General features: G+C 44.6%; 1 protein-coding gene across 2 annotated transcripts in view; it reads right to left on the bottom strand.

Annotated features, from left to right (window-relative positions):
- The window catches only part of SYT2 (synaptotagmin 2), a 172092-nt gene that overhangs the window by 10599 nt on the left and 148857 nt on the right, over positions 1-12636 (bottom strand). For both annotated transcript variants that reach the window (XM_021003177.2, XM_021003176.2), the window contains exons 4-8: positions 11791-11957; positions 8921-9040; positions 7992-8159; positions 7312-7479; positions 5536-5653 (exon numbers count right to left, since the gene is read on the bottom strand). In XM_021003177.2, coding sequence (XP_020858836.1) covers positions 5536-5653; positions 7312-7479; positions 7992-8159; positions 8921-9040; positions 11791-11957 — 741 coding nt within the window. The remainder of the gene's footprint in view (positions 1-5535; positions 5654-7311; positions 7480-7991; positions 8160-8920; positions 9041-11790; positions 11958-12636) is intronic.

Genomic DNA, 12636 nt, shown 5'->3' with positions numbered 1-12636 from the left:
TACAGAGATAGCAAAAATAAATAGAGCATAAATAAATATAAAATAATAATAACAAATAAATACAGTATAGGGATCGGATTTTGAAGCGCAGGTCATCTGACTGTCTTACAATCTAAGCCTACAATGAAGCCTGGAATCATAGATTTACAGGTGGAAGGGACCTAGACGGTTATCTAGTCCAATACCTTCGCTTGACAGTTGAGGACCCTGAGGCCACAGGAAACTATGAATATCAAGCACTCAGAGACCCAGGGGAAAACTTGTATGAATCAATGCAAAGTGAAGTAAACTGAACCAGGGAAAGCAACCTACATAATGACTACAACAAAGTGAATATTAAGAAGAACAACAAGGAGAAACTGAATGCCATATGATTATAGTAACCAAGCTTGTCCTTGAAAGAGAGATGAGAAAATGCATCTCTCTTTCTTCTTTACAGAGGTGGGATCCTATGGGTTGCATATACTGTCTTTAAAATACAGCGTGTCCCAAAAGTCTCAGTGCAGTTTAAAGCTTTATTAGCTTGAGTTAATTAAGCTTAGAAGTTAATAAAGTTAAGTTAATAAAGCTTAAAACTATACTTAGGTTAACTTAATTTGCTTAAGTTAATTAAGCAAACAAAGCTTTAAATTGTGCTTAAGACTTTGGAGACATATTGTATAGATTTTTATTTATATCTTTTATTTTGATTTTATTTATATCTTTTATCACCTAGAATTCCTCCTGTACCCTTCCCCTCCCAGATAGCTATCCTTTATACAAAAGAAGTTTTTAAATTAAAAAGAAAAAACAGGAAAAGAAAAAAATTTTTGAGCAAAATTAGTCAACACAACCAAAAAAAGAAATCAGATGCTACAAGACCCACCCCTCTCCGTTCTCTTCCCTGTCTTCTCTCTTATTTCCAATCCAGCTCGTCTCAAATTCTCCCAGAAATACTGAAAGCTAACTTCTTGGCTACTGAACATACAGTTAGACAGAATTTGAGGGCTGAAAGGGACCTCAGCAGCCATCCAATGTAATCCATACATGACAAGAATCTTTACCATAATACACCCTACAAGTGTTGCCACCCTGTCTCTACTTGAAGACCTCCAAGGAGGGGGAACCCCCTCCCTCTGAAGGGGGCCATCACACTTTAGGACAGCAAAGGTCTGTAGAATCCAAAACCCAACCCCTGAAGGTGACTGCATGTTCTCCTGCAAGCCCACTGAAAGGAAAAACTCTGTGGCTGAGTGTGGCTACCTTTTAAGGACAGAGTAGGACAGGGGAGAAATAGCTGGAGTCCGTCATAGAATAGAATAATAGAAGCCCAGGGTTGGAAGGGACCTTACAGGCTGTTCAGTACAATCTTTACCATCATATGCTTGATGAGTGGTTATCAAGCCCTTTTTATGTAGAGCTCTGGCAAGGGAGCCCACCACCTCCCAAGAGAACCCATTTCACTAGTGGACAGCTCCTCCCTTTACTGAGCATGCCCCAAGCTGTGTCCATGTGTGGATATGTGTGTGTGCGGCTAGACATCATCTTTTACCACTGCGTGAGCTAGTGATGCAGAGTTCATCACCTCTCTGTTTGAAGACAAGTTGCATATTTCATCTTAATGTTTCTGGACTCATGGTTTATCACCACAGTTGTTCAAGAGTTCTAAAGTCTTTCTAAGTTGTTTTTCTCTATAATGTGATCATTGTATAAATTGTTCTCCTAGTTCTATTCACTTTGCCCTGTGCCAGTTCCCAAGTGTCATCCCAGTTTCCTCTAAAATAGTCCATTTCATCATTTTTTATGGCACAGTAATATTTCAGATTAAGTTGCTGACCTATATCCCTCTGCTCCTTCCCTGTTAAATTGCATCGACACTCACTACATCACACCCATTTCCTTACCATCCACTCATTCTTCACCCCCTTGCAAACTGGCTTTTGATTCTACTTCCCTACTGAAATCTCTTTCTCCAGAGTCACCTCTAATTACCAAATAAAAATTATCTTTTCTCAGTCTTCATCCCCCCAGAATTTTCTTCCCTTTCCAATTTATCCTCTGTGCAGCTGCCAAATTGATATTCCCAGAAATGGACCATGACAGATCTGACCCTATCACTTCCCTACTCAAGAGTCTTCAATGGCTCCCTCTTCCTTTTAGAACCATATGCAAACTCCTCAGCCTGGAATTTTAATTTCCTCAACTTGGTTTCCCCCTAATTTTTTAGTCCTATTTCATATTGGTCCTCTTTACATATTCTCCTTTCCCATCAAACTGGCCTGACTGATGTTCTGTTTTGCCCTGAAAGGCAGAAATGAGAGCAATGGGTGGTAGCTACAAAAAAAATTTCAATTTCAAGTTAACGTCAAGAAAAGCTTCCTAGCAAGTATAATTTCCAAAAATAGCATGGCCTGTCTCACTTACTGGTGGACTTCCCCTCACTGGAGGGCTTTAAGCAAAAGCTGCATGACCACTTGTCATGTCTATTATAGTAAAGATTCATTTCAGCTGTGGGTTGGACTAGAAAATTGCTGAAGTCCTTTCCAAATGTCAAATAATTAATTCAGTACTCTACATTTTCCTGGTTTGGCCAAATCATTTTAATTACTTATATCCACAAGGGAAGACCAATGACATACAAGCAGATCTCAGAACCACGTTCTCCCACAAAGTGGAGGATGACTGATCAATTTAGAGCCTCACAACTAGGTTGAAGAGACAAAGAATAAATGGGGGGCAGGGGTGAGAGCTGAAAGATTAATGGGAGTAGTACAACGCTGCAAGAAGGAAGCACAGAGTTAGAGGGTTGATGAAGTGGTACGACTGGGACACAGTACCCGAATTGTGATTGGAGCATCCTAGGAACAAGTACTACAGGCTGAGTAGGTGCTTTCTCATTGTCCCTCCTAGTGACCAAATTCTTTCCTATGGCAACCTCTTTCCCTATAGTTTCTTCCTATTGGTAATCCACCCATAAGCCTTTGCAGTGATGTCAATCTTTCTAGAAAAACAACAAAACAAGACAGGAGTAGCAACTTGAACTACCTCCAGGGAATATGCCAGCAGTTAGGGAATGTTTTTGAATTTGAGTGTCCTGGCCAAAGGAGCAGATGAATTAGTTTAAGGGGAGGGGAGAAACCATCCACTGAGGAAATCCTATCCCAAAGTTCAAATCAAGTGCTACCTCCTCTATGGGGCTCCTGACCCCAGGCACAGCTGCCAGTGCCTTCCTCCTCCTCCTGAAATTACCTTCTATTTACCATGTCTACGTGTTGTAGCTCCTGCTAATGTGTGTATGTGTGACTTTCCCTGATAAGGTATATGTAAGCTCCCTGAGGGTAGGGTCTCTTATATGTACCCCTTGTCTTCTAGGGCATGGCGAGCACCATGGTGCAGGCCCTCATCAGCCCATACCTGGACTATGGCAGAAGCCTGCTGGCTAGTCCCCTTGTCTCAAGCTTTCTCCACTGCATTCTGTCCTCCACTCAGCTGTCAAGGCGATTTTCCTAAAATCCAGATCTGACCACAATAAACTCCAGGAGCTTCCTATGACCTCCAGGGTCAAATAAAATCTTCTGTTTAGAATTCAAAGCTCCCCATAACCTGCCTCCCCTTTCTGGTCTTCTTAGAGCCGACTGTCCTTCATCTGCTCTGTGACCCTGCCCTCCTGCTGATGCTCCCAAGACCCTCCATCTTCAGACTCTGGGCATTTTCTCTGGCTGTCCTCCATGCTTGGACTGATCTCCCTCCACATCTCCGCCTCCTGGATTCCCTAGCCTTCTTTAAGTCACAGGTAAAATTCTACCTTCTACAGAATCTTTTCCCAACCCCTAATTCTAGTGCCTTCCTTCTGCGACCACTTCCAGCTTACCCTGTCTGTGTCTTGTTCATACATAGTCGTTTGCATGTGGTATTTCCCATTAGACTGTGAGTTCCTTGGGAGCTGGCTTTTGCTTTTCTTTGTATCTCACACTTAGCACAGTGCCTGGCACATAGTATGTGCTTAATAAATGCAATTTGATGGACTGACATGTACTACAGGTCGAGCAGGTGCTTTCCCATTGTCCTGCCTAGTGACAGCATTCTTTCCCATAGTTTCTTCATATTATGAACACCTGGTCTACCCCTAGGCCTTTGCAGGAATGTGAATTGTGGATGTCCCACCAGCACCTCAAATTCAATATGGCTGACACTGAATCCATATTCCTCTTTAACCCTGCCCTCCCCAGAGTCATCTTTGATTTTTCCTTTGCCCTCACCCTCTGCATCTCCTCTGTCTTGCTGATTCTACCTCTACAACACCTCATGCATTACTGTCTTTGTTCGTGTGTTCATTCCTTCTATATGGACAATGAGAATAGCCCCCTAATTGGTCTCCTTCTCTTCAGTCTCTTGCTGGCTTCAATCCATTCTTTACACAGTTCTTAAAATAAATCTACTGAGGCTGAAGCCTGATCACATCACTCCTGTGCTCAAAACTCTTCAATGGCTTTCCAAGCATGATACAGTAAAAAAAAAATAGACACCTTTGTCTGATGTTCAAGCCCCTCCACAAACTGGCTCTTCATTGCTTTTCTGACCTTATTTCACACCATTCCCCTTCATTTATTCAATATTCTAGTCAGACTGGACTGACTGTTCCCTGATTTCATCCTGTCCTTCCTTGCCCTGCATCAGCAGAGATCACTCCTCATGCCCGGAGTGTACCTTCCACCTCTATCTTTCTCTTGTTGGAAACCTCTTCTTTCAGGGTTAAGCTTAGGGACCACCTCTCCTCTGATGCCATACCCAGGAGATCTCTCCTCAAACCTGTCCTTAGTACCTTGGGTCACTTTGTCTCCATCAAATGCTACCTTGGGTCATACTGGCTTGTACACAAGTCCCAGCCTTCCCACAGATTGTCAGCTCCTTGAGACTTGGAAGGAACCTTCAAGGTTATTGAGTCTAATCTCCTTATTTTACAGTTGAGGTGACCAGAGAGGGACTTGCCCAAGGTCACTCAGGTAGTCAGCAGCAGAACCAGGATTTGGGCCCAAGACCTCTAAATCCAAATCTAGCTCTCTTCCTACTGCACCACAGTGAAGGGACTGAATTATTTCATTTTTGATGCGCCCAGGATACTGTCTGACCTCACAGAAGAGACTTTAATGTTTGTTGAATTGAATTGAATTGATATAGTTTCTGCTGTTCTCCAACCTAGGAAAGATGGGGGCTAGGGCTGGTGCTGGCAAGAAAGGAGTCCTAACAGGAGAATAAGACCCTGGAGGCAGCTTTACCTAATTCACAATTTTACCAAAGGTAAAACTGGTCCTGTGGGCATGATGGCATTCATTATGTGCTCTGTAAAGCCTTGTCAGTATGCCACTGGAGCTGGGGGCCACCCTAGCAAGACTTCTGGAGAGCGAATGACAATGCGCATTGAATGATTAGAAGTTCTCCTAGAACAGGAATTCAAGGTTAAAATAACTGGGAAATATAGTGGTTGGGGAGCCATCTGATGGCCGCTGATGGTGGCCACTGGCGCCACCTGATGGCCAATGGTGGATCTGCACGCACCTGAAAGGCCTCCTACATCCATCTTCTTCAAGTTCTTAGCTTCCAGAATACAGACAGTCAATTTCCCAGCAGTGGGTACGTAACGGAGGGAAGTGCAGATGTCTCCAAGCTTTTCTGGCTGCCCAGTGAGGAAAAAACAAAATTCAGAGTCTCCCCTTCAGCCTGGAAGGGTCCTCCTAAGGACATTCTGCTCCGCTCCAGGAAGGGCTTGCCACTCACCTGGCCTAGACTAGTGTGTGGGGAAGGCAGAGGAGGAGGGAAAGGTATCTCTTTCCTAGGGAGCCCCTTCAGTCATCATTCCCTGGATTACTGACAAGTTCTTCCCTATATTTCAACTCAATCCTTCCTGCTACAGTACAACAAAGCTATTGGTTAATAATGGCCTTTCCCATAGGCACTATTTATATCACAAGGGAGATACTTTGCCTAAATCTCTCATTTATATTTATCTCCATCTCTGATCACAGTTATTTATGAGGGAGGGAGGGAGGGAGGGAGGAAGGAAGGAAGGAAGGAAGGAAGGAAGGAAGGAAGGAAGGAAGGAAGGAAGGAAGGAAAGAAAAGGGGAAAGGAAAGAGAAAGGAAGGAAAGGAGGGAGGCAAGATGAAGGAATGGAAAGGAAGGAGGAAGAAAGAAGGGAAAAGAAGGAAGGAAAAGAGAGATAAAGGAAGGAAAGGAGGGAGTAAAAGATGGAGGAATGGAATAGGCAGAAACCAGAGATGAGAAGAATAAGCATTAGGCTGTGATGGTGGAAACGGGTGATGGTCTTTAAACCACATGTTCCCAAGGCAGGCAACTGGCCTTGGAGGATAATTGGGGCTAGACCCTGACTTGTAGCTGTCCAGGGCAGAGGCACAACTTATTTGTATGCCTTGGGCAAGGTTTTTAAATTGCATGGGCCCCATGTTATTGTTATGGTTCACTGGAGTCATTGAGCCTGCACTGTAACACACATCATTTAAGTGATCACAAAATAAATACTTATGGGCCATGGAGAGCAGACTTTTCTGGCATTAGAAATATGTGCATCTGTAAACAGTCATATTTTAAAATGTTCCTCATTTGGCCCCGGGGGTGGGTCCTAGGTGGCTGTCTGCTTTGTTGACTCTTTAGACCACATGTTCCCAAGGCAGGTAAGGATGGGGGCATGGGGTAGGTGGGATCCAGAGCAAGGGTAAGTTCCCTTCCTCCCCTTCTTTTCAATGGGCATTCTACCTATCCAGGCTACCTTGGAACTGGGTTCATTTCCATAGGTCTGGGGTCCCATGGGTTCTCAGAGCCCTGGGGCATGGAACCTTCTCTGCATACTCCCCCAGCTTATGCTGATCTTTCCCTCTTAGGCACCATACTATCTAGAACTTGAGAATAATAACAGCTCATATTCCCATAATGCTTTAAGATTTGCAAAGCATTTTCCTCACAATCACCCATAAGTCAAAAAGCTAAGGAATATTATCCCCATTTTACAGGTAAGGAAACTGGGGGTCAGAAAGATTAAGTTACTTGCCCAAGGCTACCCAACTTACAAGTGCCTGGGCTGAGATCTGAATGTGTGACTCTAGGTCCTAGTACCCTGGCTCCCACTGGGTCTTGTAACATTCTCAGCTCCTTATATGTATAGTTTATCTCCCCAGCTGGACTGTGAGCTCCTGGCATCTGGAGGCCAGGATCAAGCTGGGGATTCAATCATCTCAGTCTGCTCCTCTCCCTGGTACTGGCCTGGCCCTGGCCTTCTCTCTGCACCATCTTAACTGGCCCAGGTTCTTCCTGCCTCACCTCTTCCTTCTCTCCACCCTGCAGGTCCCTCCACTCCTCGATGGGCTGGCCCAAGTCCACAGTGTTCATGGGCACCTTCACCTCCCCGATGATGTCATGTTTAGAGAAGCGGTCAAAGTCGTAGATGGCCATCACCAGCGTCTTGCCCCCTAGCTCCTGGTAGGGCACCTGTAGGACATGTCAGGGTACAGACAGGTAGGGTAGTGTAAGGAGTCTGAGTTCCTGGGGGTGATGATGATGAAAGGAGGGCCTGCATCATTGCCCCCAAGATGTCCCCAGCTCAACCTAAGAGTCATAGAGTTTGGTGAGAAAAGGACCCTGATCATAGGATCATAGGGTTAGGGTTAGACGGGACCTAGGAAAGCAGATGGAGTCTAACATGGGCAGGGGGCCCTCAGATCTCTTCAGGGGATGTAACAATGAGCTGACCACTGGGCAAGAGCAGGATAGTAGCTCAGGGTTCATTGATCCCAAACAAATTTTTCTGGGCTGGGTTAGTCCCAGATGGAGCTAGAAGCCAGGAATGGGTAATCTCTGGGTATTTAGGTGATAAAATATCAACATCTCTGAATTACCCATTTGTGAATTCTCTGCCCATGATCCCATGAGTTGTATTCTTAGGAGTAAATCAAAGAGGAAAAGAAGGGAAGGACCTGGGAAAAGGAGATTCTCAAACTCACCTTGAAGGTGAAGGTCTCATTGAAAGCAGGATTCAGTGTCTTCCTATGGACCTTGGTCTCATATTTCTTCTTCTTGTCTGGGAGGAGGAAGACTTTGACATAGGGGTCTGAGGTACCTCCCATGTCCAGAGCAGGGAGCTCAGCTGCTTGAAGGACGCCCACAGTCAACTGTGGAGAGAAATAAGGCCATTTCTCAGGCCTGCGCCAACATTCTCAGGTTGCCTATTTCCACTAGCACCTGGTTCGGAAGTTTATTATGGGAGCTTGGTCTCAGATCTCTAGAGGCCTTCTCATTCAGTCCTATGCCCTAGGGTGGCCCAAGACTCCCAGAAGAGACCAGCCACATTACCAGAAGGTTAGCACAGTATCCAGGGGCTCTACTGATTCCTCTCTCCCACCTGAGAAAGAGCACAGAGCATAGGTTTCCCCAGTTAGCTGTTACCCTGGGGTCAGGCCCACCCTATTCCCTTTTCCTGTGTTCCTTCAAGCCTTCCTCCACCTTTCTCTGACTCAGAATCATAGAAGCATAGAATATTAAACCTTAAAGGGGTCTTGCTGAGCACATAGCCCAGATGGTCATAACTCCAGGCCCTTCAGCCTGACCACACAGTCTCAAGTGTGTTTTTTTTCCCATTCTGTGCCCATGTAGGCATAAATCTCAACCCACTAGTATGATAATAAATAGTTAACAACTGGCTGTCTGAAGGAAAATGTACACAGTATATATTTTTAATTTAATTTACATTATTTCCCTCTATCACATCCTTAAGTCTAGAAAATCAACAAAACGAATCAAGCCCCAACTGGTAGCACTTGCTATTTTCCAAGATGTAAATGCTCAGACTGAAAATTTAACAGTGGGCTCTAGGCTCCAGCACAGTCCTGCCTTTTATCCACCTTTCCACGGCCTCCCTCCAATCTCTGAGTACCTGATTAGCCTGGAAATCATAGTCCAGTGAAAACTGCAGTTTGCCCAAGTTTTCTGGTTCTTTCTCTTCCTCTCCTTCACCTTCTCCCTCTGTCAGGCCCGTCTCTGCATCATCATCATCCTGGAGAAGCTAGAAGAACAGAACAGCCCAGCTGAGTACAGTGGGAGAACAGTGGAGGGCATCTCCCCTTTTTCCCTGGGACCCAGTCATCATCTGGATGGAAAGGAGGAATCCTCAGCGGGAAAGATGGGATTTTCCCCAGGACGTTGGGAAGCTTCTCCATAGGTGCTCAAGTAAGGGGAGGGCCTAGGCTCATGGCTCCTACTTGAACCCCATCCCAAGTCTTGAATATTCCATCCAGTAATTTGCTAGTAAATATTTAAAATTTGGCTCTTGGTGGGAGTGGGGGGAATATAAACAGGACACACTTAAATTTAGTCTGAATTATTAATATTTTTTATTGATTTCTTAAGTCTAGACAATCAACAAAACAATAAATCAAATCCTGATTTGTAGCATTTGCTGAATTTCAAAGTATAATGCTCACATTGAAAATTTGACAGCTGACTCTGGCTAGCTGCTATAAGCTGCCTTTATAGCACAATAACTGCCTGGAATTTGAGATTAGTAGAATTCAAAGCTGGACAAGATCCACTAATACATCTCCCTCATTTTGCAGATGAGGCAAGTGAACCCCAGAGAAATTTGACAACTTGCTGGAGGTCGCAGGGTAGCAAAGCCAAGATTTGAGCCCAGATCTCAAAGCAAATCTAGCGCTCTTTCTATCTTTTGGACAACCTCTATGCTGTCCCTTTGTTACTCACCTACTGCCCCCCTCCCTCTTCAGTCCCCTCTCCAAAACCTTCTCTAGGTTAGGCCTTGTACACACTCAAAAAGACGTACCACGAATGCCATCCAGACCAAGCAATGGGTCGGTAGGGAGAATTCCATGATGACAGGAGAAAAAAGAGAAAAGCCAGGTTAGAGAAGTCCCCCACCATAAAGGGTAATGCTTACCAGCTAACTAGTCCTACCAGCCGACCATCCTTAGAGAGATAGACTGGAGTCCAAAGACAACAGGTTTGGGGAAATATCTCCTTATGAGAATGCCCACTGGAAACCCCTCTAAAGGACTGGACACACAAATGCACACATGCCTACATACACACGCACAATTCCCTACTCTACCCATGTCTTCTTAAAGTAAGGCCACTTCTTCCCTGCTTTGATCCTAAATTCTTTGAATATGGTAATTTCTACTGCAAAATAGGATAATATTGAGAACCAGGGATCTATAAAAGTCTGCCCAGGCGTCCTGAGCGGGCCTGGAAAAGAACTCTAAGCGTTTCAGCAGACATAGCAAGAATCCCTGCAGGTTCTGGAACATAACTAGATAAAATCTATCCTAAAAGGTAACAAAAATGGAGGCATATTTGCCCTGAATGTTGTCCTATTCCTTCTAGGGTCATTATTTTAAAACAAATAGATAAAGAAGTCCCTACTGTGTGCAAGGCACTGAGCTGGTTGATGGGGACATAAAGACAAAAATGAACCAGTTCCTGTGTTCCAGAAGCTTGCGCTCTCCTGCTTTACATCATCTCATTTTGCTCTGGGCTGTACTACTTTGGAAGTTCCCCAAGTGACTTCTCTGCCATGCCCCCAAATCAGATACATCCCTCCCTGCCTCACTCTACAGCTTCCTTTTGTATAGTCTTTCCCCATTAGACTGTAAGCTTCTTGAGGGCAGGGACTATCTTTCTTTTTTCATATTTGTATCCTCAGAGCTTAACATAATTCCTGGCACATAGTAGGTACTCAATAAATGTTTATTGATTGATCACTTCCTATCTGAGGAACTGTCATTGAAGTCCTCACTAAAATGTTCAAATCAGATAATCAATGCTATACAAATGTCAGTTATTATTGTTTTATTAATATTGCTTTGCAGGTGAAGAGCTCTTTACAGATTTTTATCATAATGGGATACTCACAACAGCCCTTTGAGGTGGGCATGACAAGTATCATTATCCCCATTTCACAGAGTAGGAAAATAGAGGATCTTTGAGAGGTGAGGTGATTAGTAAATGACAGAACTGAAACAAGGACCCCAGCCTCCTCACTCCCAGGGCAATGCTCTGCCCCCTTCTGAAAGTCAAGCAGGAAGGACAAGAGTCACCAGCTGATGCCCTCTTGTCCAATAGTTTGTCTTTGTGACCCAAGAGATACTTTAGGGACAACATATCACCCCCTTTCTTTCAAAGTTAAGGAAGCGGGAGGGAATTTCATGATCCTCCACCCTGTGATTGGCCCATTGGAGTCCAGGCTGGCAGAATTATTTTTTCCCATTAGCTGATTTGATCTTCTGGGTGATAATGTTCATGGAACCAAAGCAACTGACTTGGGAGGCAAAGTAATAACAATAATAATGAGAAAGGGAAGGAAATGAGTCTTTCTATAGTACCTACTACGTGCCGTCTAAGCTGGCTAAGCACTTTTTTTTTTACAAATATTACCTCATTTGATCCTCACAATAATCCTGAGAGGTAGGTTGTTATTACTATCTCCATGTTGTAGTTGAGGAAACTGAGGCAAACAGAATTTAGGTGACTTGCCCAGCGGCATACAGCTAAGTAAGCATCTGAGGCCAGATCTGAACTCAGTTCTTCTTGATGCCATGTCCAACATTCTACATCCACTATGCCACCTTGCTGACCCCTCCCTCCCTCACTGGCCTGAGATTTCTTCTTTTTAAGGAACAGGATATCAAGAAAATATCCCAGACTAGTTTGAGCTTCCTGGTAGGATGCTCTGTCCCAATGACCAAGATGGCATCCCCATGCCCCTTCCCCTTCCCCTTGCTGGTGCCATACCTGCCCTCCTTTCATGTCCTTCATGTTCATGGCATTCTTCATGCCTTTACCCTTCTCCTTCTTGTTCTTTTTCTTCTTACAACAGCACTTCTTGCAGATGCAGAAGCAGCAGGTGAGGAGGAGGAGGCCGGCAACCACAGTGATGGCGATCAGTGCCCATGGAGGTACTGCATGCACATAACATGCCACAAAAGCTTGATAATCACTGAGCCCCTTTGCCTAGAAGGGAGCACCTTTCTTTCCCCCTCAATGGTGCCCTGCCTGCATCCAGGGGTGCTGTCATTACATAGCCAACCCTAGTTCCATTCCTCTGCAGGCTTCCAGTGACCGTATTTCCCAAACCAAACATTGGAATGCACCATCTAACGAAGGATTTGGGATGGAGGTGAGAGTTTATGGGACAACGGGACAGAATATTTCACTGAACCACAGATTCTCAGAGTTGGGAGGGCCCTTAGGGGTTAGCCAGTCCAACCCATACACGAGCAAGAATCCTCAATAAATTGTCTTCCATCAAACCACTGCTTAACCTCAAGTAAGGGGGAAACTGCTATGTCCTAACACGGCCCATTCCAATTTTAGATTTACTTGTTAGTCAGTTTTTGCCTGTGTCAAGCCTAAATCTGCGACTCTGCCCCTTTTACTCACTTCTAGATCTACCCTTTGATCAACAAAACTAGCCCACTCCTTCTTCCACATGTCATACTCGAAGAGAGCAATCATGTTCCCTCTAAATCTTTTCTTCTCAGGATAACCATCCTCAGTTCCTGCAGACAGTCCTGGTATGGCATGGTTTGAAACTGGGAGCAGTTGGAAAAATCTGACTTACAGTCTTTCTGCTACTTA

This window comes from Phascolarctos cinereus, unplaced genomic scaffold (genome assembly GCF_003287225.1).
Source record: "Phascolarctos cinereus isolate Bilbo 61053 unplaced genomic scaffold, phaCin_HiC Scaffold_5;HRSCAF=322, whole genome shotgun sequence".
Lineage (NCBI taxonomy): Eukaryota > Metazoa > Chordata > Mammalia > Diprotodontia > Phascolarctidae > Phascolarctos > Phascolarctos cinereus.
The sequence above is the reverse complement of the archived record's forward strand: the minus strand, read 5'-3'. Positions and strand labels throughout refer to the sequence as shown.